The 13,856-nt window shown below is 48.7% G+C and overlaps 1 protein-coding gene across 1 annotated transcript; it reads right to left on the reverse strand.

Moving 5' to 3' along the window:
* Window positions 1-1,136: 1,136 nt before the first annotated feature.
* On the reverse strand, window positions 1,137-12,879 carry LOC101868159 (cytochrome P450 4B1-like). Its single transcript, XM_005151107.4, has 12 exons — window positions 12,669-12,879; window positions 8,747-8,891; window positions 8,059-8,103; window positions 7,415-7,542; window positions 5,773-5,897; window positions 5,507-5,658; window positions 5,069-5,175; window positions 4,349-4,539; window positions 3,667-3,800; window positions 2,970-3,034; window positions 2,366-2,448; window positions 1,137-1,833 (listed from the first exon to the last, which is right to left on the reverse strand). Exons 1-12 carry the CDS (start codon window positions 12,846-12,848, stop codon window positions 1,665-1,667), a joined length of 1,524 nt encoding a protein of 507 aa, XP_005151164.2. The 5' UTR covers window positions 12,849-12,879; the 3' UTR covers window positions 1,137-1,664.
* Window positions 12,880-13,856: the final 977 nt, after the last annotated feature.

A 13,856-nucleotide genomic window follows, 5' to 3' on the forward strand; every position in this document is an offset into this window, starting at 1 on the left:
GGCTGTGCCTGCCTCTTGTGCTTTGTGCTTGTGCTCGTGGGTTTGCATCCCATTCACTGCAGCATTTCTCCTATTTATCAAGATAATTCTGTATCCTGATAGCACCCTCCAAAGAGCTCGAGGCATCCCATAGGTTCATGACATTTTACATTTTAATAAGCATGCTCCATCTCTCTCCACTGCAGGGATATCTCTGATAGCAACTCGAGAGCTGCACCTCGTGTCTGAGGAGGAGACAGGCAGCTGAAGTGAGCATCCCCTGCCATCGTGCTGACGTTCCTGCTGCTTTGAGAGGAGCTGACTCAGGCCAAAATAAATTGGATTAACTCAGAAGGAAAAATAAGTTGAACCGGGATTCAGATTGGCATAGGCGGAAAGCCAGCACTGCTGAAGGGCAGGGAATAGAGATGAAAAAGCACACAGAAAAGCGCATTTACTGAGAAATCTTATTTTCATTTTACTTTCTAGAGTCCTGATTCATTCCTGATTAGCAGCAACTAAAACTGTGTGCTGCCAATGACAGAGCTGCCATTTGACAAGGATTGCCTTTACACATAAGCTTAAATGCATTTTCAATATATGTCTTTCTCATTATAAATTCTTTAGTGGAATTCATTCCAGAAGGAGGGAGTAGCATCATCATTCAGGTTGTAATATGGGGTTTAACAGATTTTTGATTTTTCCTTAAGGAAAATAGGTTTTTTTTCCCTGGGAGACTTTACCTCCAAACATTCCTGGTTTTCAGAGGAATGAGAAGTTTGAGAAGAGAAAAAGCATTTAGAACCTCTTCTGCTTTTTGAGCCTAGAAAATAATAATTGGGTTGCACTGAAGTCTGCTCTGATGCTTGTTTTGCTCACGTGCTCTTTTGCCAGACAATGCGGTACATAAAATGGTCTGGCAGAATTCCTTCCTCACAGCTTTGAATGAAGATTACACATTGGACCCCTGCTAAGGGGTTGCCCATAGAAAGAGATGCTGTGCTGGATGCAACTGGAGACCCATGGGCAGAGGCCTGGCCAGACACCCCCAGGGTTGTCTCTTGCCCTTCATGGATTTCCTCTCAATCTCTAGTATCTAAAGGGGTTTTACACTGTTCACATTGAAGTGAGCAAATAACAACAACAACAGAGGCAGCTGCTGTTACAGGAATAATTATTGGTTTATTAACACAAAAATTACAGAGTATTTTGCAGTTCAGGCAGAATTTCTGAGCCCAAACTGGCACCAGTGTTTTCAACAAAACAGTCAGATTGAGTGTGAAAAAAGAGGCAGAGGTCTGCCATAGGCTGTCCCTGCTGCAGGGGCTGACCCGTAGGCACTGAGGAAGGTGCTGACAATGGTGCAGGGCTGGGAACAGCTATGGATTAGGCCAGAACATGAGTATAAAGGCAGGATTTGGTAAGGAGGAAGCTGGTGGGACCTTCCCTTACAACAGGGCAAGGGGACAGCCATGCACGGCTGCACTGAGATTGGTGCTCACAGAGCCGATGGCAATGGGTCTGTGCAAGGCCATCCAGGCTAGCTGGGCCCAGCCTGAAAAGGGTTTTCAGCTGGTGGAAGAGGCACAGAAATAAGAAATCTTCATCCCCAAATCCTGCCCTGCACCTTTTGCCCCAGAGAAATGTTGTCCCTCCATCCATCAGAGACAGGATGTTTTCCAGCATCAGCGGATTTTCTTCAGATACAGGTGAATCCCGTTCTTGGAGCGAAGAATGATCTGAGGTATTTTGTAGGGAGGCTTGGCAGGATCAGGGGAGAGCTGAAAGCGGAGCAGGGTCAGGGCCAGCGCCACCTTCATCTCGTTCATGGCAAACTGCTGCCCGATGCAGTTCCTGGGGTAAAACAGAGGAGCTCAGCCATTCCTAGATCCCAGCTCTTTCACACCGAAACACAGCCCTTCCTCTCTGCTGCTCCGGGGGCTCCTGACAGTGTTTTGGGTAGCAAAAGCAAGGTTATGGGCTGAGCTCTTTTGAGAGAATCATAGAGCAGGGGGGTGGGATAGGGTCTCTGCATCAAGGAGATGAGAGCAGGTAAGCCCAGGATGCTGCAGGCTCCCTGTATGATGCCAGCAGGGTGCTCCACAGCTTTGGGACCTGGTTCCCTGTCCCCATGAGGGGCCTGGCAATGTTGCCTTCCCATTTTGTCTGCTGGCATCAGAACCCTTCTATGGCACAAACGCTTGTTATATGCTTGTGAACTGTTCAATGCTGCGGGGCCAGGACTTCAGACGGTGGGCTCTAAGAGCATTCTGTGAGTGCTTCCCCATAGCAGTTACAGCAGCAGCACAGACATCTCAGGCTGAGCAGTCTCCAGGGATGTATGCTTTCTCTCCCCACTGCTCCTTCAGCATTCAATACACTTTACCTCATTCCAGCAGAAAAAGGCAGAAAGGCATGAGAGTGCCTGCCAGAGACGTTCTCCGGGGAAAACCGCAATGGGTCAAACACCTGGAAATGGGGAATATGCAGCAAGAAACAGTGAGTATTTAAGGAACAAAGCACTGACTGGAATCTTCAGACACGTGACACCCCATAATTTCTGAACAACCCCATTGCAAAGAGGATTCATTTGAAGATGGACTGAAGCTCATACATCAGACTTCCTTGCTTTCCACTGAGCCTGCCAATGGCATTGCCAAGATAAACTAGACATGGATATTGTGAAAACAGGGAGCCAGGATTCAATCCTCCACCTTTAGCAAAAAAACATCTTTTTGCTTATTACTGCCACAAGGTCTTTGCAGCACTTTGTTGTACGGTTTGGACAGCACCCGTCCCTAATGCTGCTGTCTGACCAGCCTGTCCTGCAGTTGGTTGAGACTAACACAAGACAGTAACTTCTCAGCATGATTCTTGTGGGCAAAGATGTTTGGGAGCAAGGAGAGCTCTGATCTCCTGCTAACAGGTGAAGGGGACACTGGAAGAGGCATAGCCTAAAGAAGGAAAGTCATTAGAAAGGGAAAACTCACCAAAGGGTCTTTCCAGAATGCAGGGTTTCTGTGTATGACATAAATGCTTATCGCAGCAACGCTGCCTGTAGAGCAATTGAGAAGGAGAAAAGGGCTCAGTGACAAAGAAACTAAAGGGAAGGTTGCAACACGCTCACACAACGGTCTGTCTAAATCATTGTGGTCTTATCTGTCAGCTGGAAACCTATGAGGGTTTTGTCACTGGCTTCAGAGAAAATTAAACGTTTTCCATTTATTTAGTTGTAAGTAGCCAAGCAGTGGAAATGAGGAAGGCACTGGGACTGTGGGCACATCATCCCTCCACCAAAACTGCCTACTTGTATGCCAAATCAGAGAAGGAAAAGAGCAGCACAAGACAACTCCCACATCACAAGCTGGAATGGAATCAGTCTCTGTCCCCCCCCCCTCACCAAAATGAGTAAGCTATGATCTTGTGCTTGGTCAGAAAGAGAAAGGGCTTTTGGCATATGCACAGCTGCCTTATAGTGATAATGGCAGGAAAGATGCCACAGGGATGCTGCTGTACAACCCTGTCTGTCAGTGAGATGCCAACATCTGCACAGCCCTATGTGAATATCAGTGCAGTGAGGAGCAGGTCAGAGAGACAGGGCTGTCAGCTCTGCTCTGCAGCAGGCAGCAAGGACACGGCTGATGTCCAAGAGCACAGTTCTGTGAAGCAGGAATGGGATTTACAGACCTTCTGGCAAGGTGCGACCATCAGGGAAGGTGATGGGTTTGCTGAGCTGCCGGGACACACCAGGCACTGGTGGATAAAGGCGAAGGCTCTCCTTGATGCACATGGTGCTGTAAGTCATCTTGCCCAGGTCCTCCCTGCCAGGGCAGAGGTAGGCTGAGCCCCACGCACCCCCTGCTGCCCTGTACCAGGAGGCCCCTTGTCCCATGCCCATCAGCCCCACAGCGAGACCCCCTTGCAATGGACGGGGAGTACAGAGGGATCCACAACATCCAGCCACAAGCTGCTGCAAGCTAGGGACTCCACACCACCTCTGAACAACCTTAACAACCTCTGAACAAAGACAAGTGAAAAGCTATGGCAAAAGGTGAAAAGTTGTTACTACAATGTCCTATCGTGAGAAAACAGGATAGAGCAAAGAGCAACTCTAGTAGTCCAGGTCTTGGCACAGATTCTAGCATGTCCCTCCCAGTCTAGGGTGTTTTGTCTTGTGTCTGCCCTGGTATACAAACCCTGAAGGGCAGGGAGGCAGATTTAGCTGAAGGATGCACTATATCCTCTCTGTCCCATGAAGTCCCTGTATGTGCAGTAACTTTCAGCACCCCAGCTTTTGAGCCTCGAATACACTGCTCACTTAGAAATGGCAGCGATGGGGGAAAAGTTACCAGCTAAGGTGCAACCTTACCACTGAAGCGTCTCCCGCTCTCCCAGGATCCCCTGGATCTCTTCCCGGCACCGTGCCTGGTGCTCGGGATGTGATGCCAGGCAGTACAAGAGCCAGGAGATGCCACTGGCTGTGGTATCATGGCCTTCAAACATGAATGTGTCCACCTCAGCACGCAGGTCCTCATCAGATAGCCCAGCTCCGTTCTCATCCTGACAGATCACAGACACTTTAAGTGACTCATATACAAAAGTAATATACACAATACATAATACATAACATAATAATAGAGAACAGATAATACAGATAATATAATGACATATATATTATAGTGGCCCATATATATATATAAATAAATGAATATCCTTATTATATATAAAAAATATTCTTTCAGATATTGCAAAGGAAGTGGTGAAGACGCTGAGATACATCCAAACAAAATCAGTCTCTGTTTAGACTGAATTCAGAGCCCCCTTTCCTCCACTTAAAAGGCTCTTTATCCCCCCGTATTAAACCACCATGACTATGAAACCCCTCTGTGTGTTGTATTCCCCAACAAAGGCTACCAAGCACTTCAGTGATGGAAAACTGGATCATCTTGGCCTCTCTTAAACTGGATAGGACTGAGATAGTTTGTTTTAATGGCCTGTGAGGTCCTGAGGGTCTCTGGTGGTTTGTGGCAGCCCTGCAAAGACTGAGCAGCTTCTGCACCCTGCTGGACACCCACTCCTCACCACTCACTTTGGCACACAGCAGAATGTCCAAGAAGTCCAAATGTCTCTTCTTCTGGATCTTTTCAAATTCCTGTTCATCTTTTAGGGACTCCTTTCGCTCATGGATCACCTTGTCTGGGGAAGAAAGAGTTAAAGGTTCAGCAGGGTCAGTAGATGGTCACCTGAGACTGTGGTGCAGGCAATGCCCATCCCTTGTCTCACTGATCTTTGGTTATTTAACAGGAGCATTCCCAAGTGGGAATTCCTCCATTAGTCCAGTTTAATAACCCAGAAGCTGTAAGACCCTCAGCTTTATGCCTATATCAGACCACTGCTGCAAGCTGATGCTCTACTTGGATCCCAGCTCTGAGCAGAATCACTGCATGGGCAAGGAGGTAACTTAACTGCCTCTGGTCAGCCATCACTCAGTTCTAAAGCTTCAGGAGAGGATGAAGGTAGGGAATACCTGTGTGGTCATGAGCAAGCTGGCAGTACTTCCTAAACCGAAATCCATGGGGACTGAGCCAGTAAATGATATCATTGTGGTAAGGGAAGATGCGGAGGCGCTGATGTACCATTTGGCACATGTCGTAGACAGCCTGGATGTAGGTGTTTTTCCTGGAGGAAAAGGAATGGTGGAAGTTTGTACATTTGGAAGCACCATGACGAGTGATTTGCCCATTGTCCTCCTGAGCTGCAGAAGTGCCAGGGTTTGGGGCAGCCAGCACCTACCTGTTGGTCTGGCAGTTGCTGTGACAACTGAAGGCACATTTCATGATGCTGTCGAGGGTCATCAAGCTGACATGTTCAAAGAGTTCCACCGGTTTTCCATCTGTGATCAGTTGTTCCCATTTATCCTAGGGAACAAAGGAGGTGCAAATGAGAATGCAAGGGACAGTTCTGCATGATCTGCACTTACTCACTGGTTAAATGAGTGCTCAGCTAGGGATACATCCCAGAGAATAAGAAAATAGAAGAGGATCTCTTAGTTGCCATCAAAATCCTGGAGAACGGAAGCCAAGAGCAGGATGGTTAATACAGGAGTTGCCTCAGGCAGCTGCTGTTCTGGAATCCTGGCAGTGGTGAGCCCTGATGCACCCTACTCTGCGGCAAGAGCACCCTGGGGAAGCCCAGGACAGGCACATTGCTGGGTGATGAAGCATGTTACCAGTCTTTCTTAGGGTAGAGTGTTTCCTGCACAAGAGCAGCATCTGTTGGCACTGGGCTTCACCAAGTCTGTCTTCAAGTACGTGTGACTTTGGTGCCTAAGAGACAAACTTCTGACCAAGGTTTTTCCTCCATCCCATGATCTCTCTGCTACTGTGTTTTTCCAGCATACAATATAGAATCTCTTGCTCAACTCTTCCCATAGGGGATCCCTAAAGAAACAATAATAGTGTCTCTCTCTCTTGCCTGGTTGACATGAAATGATGTTGAATCCTCTGTCCCTTCGTTGCTGTAAGGAACCAGTGGACTTAAAAGCTGATAAAGGGCAGAGATGGAAGAACAGAGTCACATCTGTGTTCTTTCCGGGCAGACTTAATTCCTCAGCACATACCACGATTGCCACCTGGTGGCTTGAGTTCCAGCAGTAGTCCCTTTGAATGATCTGCAAGGAATTATACACTGCCAGGCACTTGTATTCATTGCAAAAGCTGTCCTGGCTCTCCAGCCCGCTGCTCCCTGGACCAGAGGTAGGGAGGACAGCCAGGATCCATGTGGAGCTGCTGGGGAGGTTGAATGGAGGGAGGCAGAGGAGAAGGAATAGATCCAGCACTCAGACTCCTGCTGGTCCACATGCACTAAGCCTGGCACCCCTCACCTCTAATTCACACTGGTTTCCATTGTACCCAGCACTGATGGATGGAAGAATAGCATGGTTTCATTGTGTATTAGGCAAGGCAAGGATTGCCATTCAGTCATGGATATCTTAACAGCAAATAATGCTCTTCAACCTTAGATCACAGTATAGCTCTGCTCCAAACTTTGTATTATTTTGAGGGATTTGTTATGAGCCTTTATTTATTTCAATTCTTCATTTAAAAAAAAACACCTTAAAAGAAGTTGCAGTTGGGATTGAGATTATGCACAGTTTGGGGATGGCAGTAATGTCCTCAAATCCCAGCCACAGAGCCCAAAGCAATACCACACATGTGTCTCTGCAGGGAGGCTCAATCTGCTCATTCCTTCTAACTCAGGGGCAGGGATTTGTGGTCACTCAGAAAGATCAACCACCAGGACACAGCTTGTCCCTACAATTACCAGGTTGTGCGTAATGGTACAGCAAGAAAACTGCTCCATCATTTATCTACTAACCCCCCAGGATCAAGGAAAAGAAAACAGGGCAGAGAGAGGAGCACCATATGAGTCCTACCAGCATCACATTAGTAGACTCTGCCATCAGGGCCACGTATGGTTTCAAGATGTCGTAATGAAAGCCCGGAGTCAGGAGTCTTCGGTGTTGGTGCCATTTTGGCCCGTGTAAGATCAGCAACCCATTCCCTGGGGAAACACAGGCAAAACATGTTTTGCTGGGCACAAACAGGCTGCTTTCACCTGCCTATGGGTACAGCCTCTGCCTGCACAGAGCATGATGATATCTAGGCTGCTACAAGAGAGTATTTCCAAGTGTTGCCATCAGTTCTGGGGTTCCCAGAGATGACATAGAGCTGCCTCCAAAAGGAGGCACTAACACTTGCTGGAGCTGAGAAGCTCAGATCAGCAAATGCATTTTCCACCAGTCCCCCACTGAACCTGAGCTTCTCCCATCACCACCCTCTGCTCTCTGTGGACACATAAGTGGTTCTCCTTTGTAAGTGTGACTTAATGTCTGAGCTTTCTTTCCTCAAATCACAGCCCTCCCCACCATTATGTAGCACCTTTTTCAACAAATATTATAATTTCAGGAAGCTTTTAGCTGAAACTGTGTCAAGGAATAAGCACAATGCTGTTTATTTATAGCATGTTCTTGATTATCTTCAAATCATCCCTGGTAGACAAAGCCCTGGGAATACATACCGATCCACGGGACAAGGTATTTATAGCTGACGTTATCCTTGGGATCTGTAAACAGAAAATCATCAAGAAAGATAAAATAAAATTGTAAATGTTGCAGTAGTATCAACCCATTTGGTTGCACCTGAAAGCTGCCTGTGGGCTCTCACTTTTGGTTGGGTAGGAAGCAGAATGGGTGGCATCCCTGCGGTATTCATCAGTATTTCTCAACAAAACAACACTGTTTGGCCCATCTGTGACAGACGTAGATTAAAAGTGGATGCCCAGACTGGGAAAAAACCCATTAATATTGGTAGTCCAAAGTCTGTGTTGTGGGATAAATGATTAATCCTCCCAGGCAGCACCATTCAGCACCTTTCTTGATGCACTAAAATACTTCCCTGCAACAGGAACCGGGCTGTAAGCTGAGAAAACAGCTCCCAACTCTCTTCTCTTTGCTGGGTTCAAGCACCAAGAAAAGAGCACTTCAAGGAGCACTTGAGGAAGTTTGATTTGCCATTGATTTGGAGGAGCCCCGGTCAGCCCTGCAGCCCTGTGACTGAAGCTCCAGGACATGGCATAAAGGAGGGGTATATCTCCCTGCCTTTAGATGATTTCTGCAAGACAGCCTCTTTGTGGCACCCTGCCTTGCTGTGAATGTTTAGGCTGGCATGGGTAATCAGCTTCACAGCCTAAGGCATCATCTCCTCACCTCCTCTGGACAGCAAAGCCTTGGCATAGTCAGGATCAGTGATAACCAGGAATGCTGAGAAACTCCCGAACCAGACAGGGTGAGCGTATAGGTACTTCTGTGCCCAGGTCTCTTCCTTGTCCAGCGCCTCTTCCTCCTTGAGAAACTAATTGTGGAGAAGTAAAAAGAGAAAAATACATAGAGTCAGAGAAAAAAATAAACAACCTCCCAATACCCTGTCTTAAAAAGCTCAAGGTCATTCTGCACCACAAAACCAGGTAATGGTGAACAAGGTGCTGTCCCTCTGGGTTTGCAGAGGACAAGAAGTAGAGATGCATGTTACTTTTAAACCTCATATAAAATAATTTTTCCTTATCCTTATCACTTGGCCCTAACCATGGAGAGCATGCTTAGGGACAGTGGTGGTGCCTATCAGTGCATACATGCTCTTTTTGACATGGCCACCCCAAAGAAGACAAAGAAGGTTTTCCCCAGACAGCATCTGCAGTTTGTGGCATGTGGATATGCTCTCTCTTGCACATGGCTGAGCAATTAGCACCCTGCAGTCATGAGAAAATACAGCAGCACTTTCACAGCAGCCAACAGCATCGCTGCTGTGTCTGCCCCGGTGCAATGATGCCTCCTGATGAGGAAACCTGGGCCCCAGCTTCCTCCAGCCATTTAGGTGGAGAAGGCCATTGTCCAGGTAAAAATCAACAAGAGTAAGTCCAAAGTTGCCAATGGAGTGTACGGAGGATAATGTTAGATTAAGATTTCATTGATTTCCATTAATGGAATTTAATAGATAATGAAGAGCTGGTGCTCTCAGAAAGGTTCATCTCCAGTCCCTGGAAGCTGCAATCTTAAGAGTAACATAGGCACCAGTGTTCATATCAGCAGCACTCACATGTTGACTCTTCAAAAGTGATCACCATTTTACTGCTTTTATAGCCAGTGGAGTTATATATTAAACAGGAAAACAGCCAAAGAACGAGTGGAAAGATCAGTGGAAACATATAAAGTCAGAGGCAGAGAAAAGAGATCACAAGAGACAAAATCATGTAAGAATTCTCTTCTCTCTCAACAGAAATTATTCTACCACAATACACAGGGGGAAGGACTTTGGTGAGCTACAGCTGACATAGCTGCTGCTGCTCTGACATGAAGCTTGAAGCTTTATTACGTCTGCATAATGGTGCAGAAATCAGCCACAGTCACTGTATTGACTGAGTCAAGTGAATACTTGCTCAATTACTTTGGTGCTGAGTTCTGTCAGCTCAGCTTTTAGTTTGCAGAGTGTTTCTCAACCTGGGAGGGCACATCCAGGCTCCATGTTCAAGGCTGAGCCCCCTTCTCTGTGAGACAGGCGATCATATCCTGCAGCATGTCCTGTGTTTCTCCCACATTCAGCAGAATGACAAGTTACATGCAGCTATCACTTATGATAGAAAGTTGTTGTTCAAATTCTCTTGCCCAAGGTCGAGATTTTGGACTTATTAAAGAGAACTATCAATTGTTCTGGTAGCAGGGATCAAGTATTGCGGTAAAAGGTGGCAGCCTTCTCCAGCACTGACCCCTTCAGCAATGCCAGCAGAAATGGGGCTTGGCACAGTGTCTTTAGCTCAGTAATGCTTGAATGTGTGAAAGTCCCTTTGATAAGGCTGCTTGTGCTTTCTCCTGACAAAATATCACAGAAGGCATAAATGGAAGTAACTGGGAGATAATGAGAAAGCCTCGCTTACAGAAGTCCTGATGCTGGAAGCCTTTGCATGCAGCCTTGGCTTTGGAGTGCTGGCTTTGATTTGTGCTACCAAGAACCATCCCTGCACTGGAAGAGGGTCATACAGGTTTGTCTGAAAGCAGAGGTTACCCCCAGGGTGAATAACCTCTACCTGCTGTGCCAAGCACTCCTGTTGCAAAGGGTGTAAAGTCCTATGGGCTGTAGAGGAGCAGGAGCAGAAAGATCCTGCTTCTTAACCAGGGCTTCAGTTACAAGGCTGTGCATGAAAGACCATCACTTCTACTTCTTCCTCCCTTGGGGGCTTGAGAACAAAAGTATAACCACCACTTGTGTCTAAGGAAGAAAGGTAATAGCCTCATCTCACACTGAAATAGAGCTTTTGAAATTGATCCAACACTAAAAGCATCTGGGAAAGAGGCACTTAAGGATGCTTTTAAAGGCTACGCACTGATAGTAAATGAAACAGAAAACACACGAGCAGAAACCTGAGCATGAAGCTGTGCTGTGCTCAGTCAGAACCAGGCTGGCTCCCCTCCTCCTGCTGCCTGCACAGGGCAGATGCAGGAAAAGGACTGTCGAGGGACTGACAGTCTCCCTGCACCCTGCTCTCCTCTGCTTCCCATCAGCTGTGGCCATGGGAAGTCTGTTTGGCTAACTCACCGCTGGCACTCTGGGTTTTAACTAAGACATGCTGCTGCAGTGAGACACAACCTACACAACCCCTCCTGATATTTTAATGTCATTTCTATCAAGTGATTTGGATATGCAGAGACTAATACCTAAGAATGCTTTAAAACAGTGATGTATTCCTGGGAGACCCCTTCAAAGCACAACAAATATATCTGAGATATTAAATAGACCTGAATGAAACTGGAAAGGAGTCACTTTGCATTAACAGAACAGGAAATGTCAGTGCCCTCAATACAGCTCTCAGGTCCTCTGAGGTGTGTGTAAACTTTGTGTTCAGCGTGTACCCAGCGCACTGCCAGTTTCCTCACTGGCTCAATGAACTGTTCACCTCTGAGGAATCCAGCAGCATTTAATCAGCAACTGATTAAATCTGCAAAACAGGAGTTCTTCAAAAAATACCATCTGAGCTAAAAGTGAAGCTGTGAACAACCCAGCCATGATGGGAGCTAGGGACTGGCACAAATGGTTAAATCCCATTCCAGGATAAACAGTCACAACTGACATACAGTAGAACATAGTTTATTTAATTGCAGTTTTAAAGTCTAATTGGCAGCTCAACAAAGCCCTGAACTGGCCCATCTTCCTGCTTACTTTGCCAAAAGACTGCCTGTCCCGTCCAGTGCAGCAAAACTGGGGCGAGCTCTAAGAGGGCTCCTCCAGGTTTCCCAGCTACTTCTCAGGGTGCCAATGATTTAATGTGCCACAGATTTGGCCAGGGCAGAGCAGTATCAGAGCCCAGGGTGATTTTAAGTAGCCTTTAGCATGTATGAAAAAGCCTTTTGCATCAGGCAGCTCAGTTGCTCTTTATGAAGTAGCTAATGAGTTGTGGAAATCAGTTTGCCAAGGCAGACACGCTGATTTGTGTGGGCAACCACATGCCTCGGGGGATAGTCACCCACACCACGAATGCCCAGAACAAGGCTTGCTTATGTACATGGGCTTAGTTAGTCGCAGCTTTAATGCAGCCTTACAAAGATCTGTGGACCCTGTGCCAGATGCTATACTTGGGATGTGTTTTATAGCATAAACATGACTGACAATGATCAATGCTCAGTCATGGGCACGTGGCTCACCTGGCCATAAGACGATGCAAGCTGGCAAGGGAGAGAAGGTGCCTCCGGACGCTGGGATCAGTGTCCCATTGTAGCAGCCATCACTGTCACAGAAGCAAAGAAGTGACGGCGGAGCCAGGACAGAGCAGCTGTGGCAGCAATGCCGGGTTTACACATGTGGGATGACCTTGCACACCCCACATTACATGATCTTTCTTTACTTGCACGCCAGCTACCACCTCTTTCCACCGTGCATTTTGCATCAGCCTGCATATACCGTTCTCCAGGCACCACAAGCAGTGTGGGAGAGCAGTGTGCATGGTTGAGAGGGAGGTGCCCGTCTTTCCCTTACCCGGAGGGTAGGAGAAGCATTTCTCCCGGACCGCAGGGACAAGTCCCCGCAGCATCATCCCCACCAGCATTACCCGTCCCGGCAGCGCAGACCCGGCTCTCTCCCTACCTCCTGGACGTGACCCAGGAGCCAGTGTGTCGGGTGTCCGGGGAAGTCGGCCAGCGCTCTGAGCAGCTCCCGCCGCCGGCGGTACAGCTGGATGGCTTTCAGCAGCACGCAGGTGAGGCAGAACACGGCGGCGAGGTGCAGCACCCGGGAGACATCCACCCCCAGCCAAAGGAGCTTCATCCTCCCGGCCACGGCAGCGCCCGGGCGGTGGGATCAGGCGGACACCGGTATCAACCCCCGCCGGGCGCGGCGGTCGTGGTTATCCAATGCAGGGCGGAGAGGCAGGTTCAGAACCCGAGCGGCTGCCAAATCACGGCAGCGCTTGTTGGGAGGAAGGGCAGCATCCCTCTTTGGCCGCAGAACGGGCTCAGAGCTCCCTCCAGCTCTTATTACCCGCAGCCGGGGACCGCAAGGATGCGGGTTGGGGAGGCAGGGGAAGAGCTAGAGCCCCGCACCGCCGACCGAGGAAGACCGCAGAGACCGAGCGCGACCGAGGCTCTCAGGGAAGCAAAACTGAAGAACATGGCTGAGTGAGGGTGTGGAAGGACCATCCCGAGGGGCGTGGGAAGCATCACTTGGGAATATTGCTGGTTTACATGCGGTTCTTTATGCTTTTAGTGCAGACAAGCCTTCAGGCTTTCAGGAGAAAGCAGGCATACGGTGAACTTCCTCCCCGCCAAGGTTTTCATCACACACTCCTGCTTCCCAAGGTTTCACCCTCATTTCCACCCATTCCCATCCCGGCTGACAGCTCCCCCCACCGCACCCCGAGAGAGCTAACGTTTTAAGTCGCATCTTAAGAACAGTGAGGGCAGCATCTGTGCCACAGCGGCTGCGGTGGATGCTGCACCGGGCTGGGCTTGCGGTGCTGTGTCAGCCAAAGGGCTGGGCAACGCTGCAACTTCGGGGCAGGCAAAAGGCGGGCAGCTTCCAGGCAACACCGCTTCTCTACCACGGGTATCTCTGCGAGCAAGGGCCCCCGCTGAGCTCGCGGGCGAGGGGACAGAGGTAACCGTGGAGGGAGGCACCAAGCCGGGCCGTGCCCCTCCGCTCGGCCGCTTCACGGCACCTCCTCCACAGCGCGTCCCATTTGCCAGAGTCAGGACTCGAACCCGCAACCCTCCATCACAACCCCTGACCCCCGTGGAGAGCGCGCCTGGGCCTTTAAGCCCCGAGTGGGGCGGCCCC

This window comes from Melopsittacus undulatus, chromosome 6, assembly GCF_012275295.1.
Source record: "Melopsittacus undulatus isolate bMelUnd1 chromosome 6, bMelUnd1.mat.Z, whole genome shotgun sequence".
Taxonomy (NCBI): domain Eukaryota; kingdom Metazoa; phylum Chordata; class Aves; order Psittaciformes; family Psittaculidae; genus Melopsittacus; species Melopsittacus undulatus.

Excerpts from the sequence above, each read along its gene's own strand:
- LOC101868159 (XM_005151107.4), bottom strand. The coding sequence starts at position 12,848 with ATGAAGCTCCTTTGGCTGGGGGTGGATGTCTCCCGGGTGCTGCACCTC. Across the intron at positions 8,104-8,746 it reads GGCTTTGCTGTCCAGAGGAG|ATCCCAAGGATAACGTCAGC; the intron begins GTGAGGAGATGA and ends TTCTGTTTACAG. Across the intron at positions 5,176-5,506 it reads GCTTGCTCATGACCACACAG|ACAAGGTGATCCATGAGCGA; the intron begins GTATTCCCTACC and ends TTTCTTCCCCAG.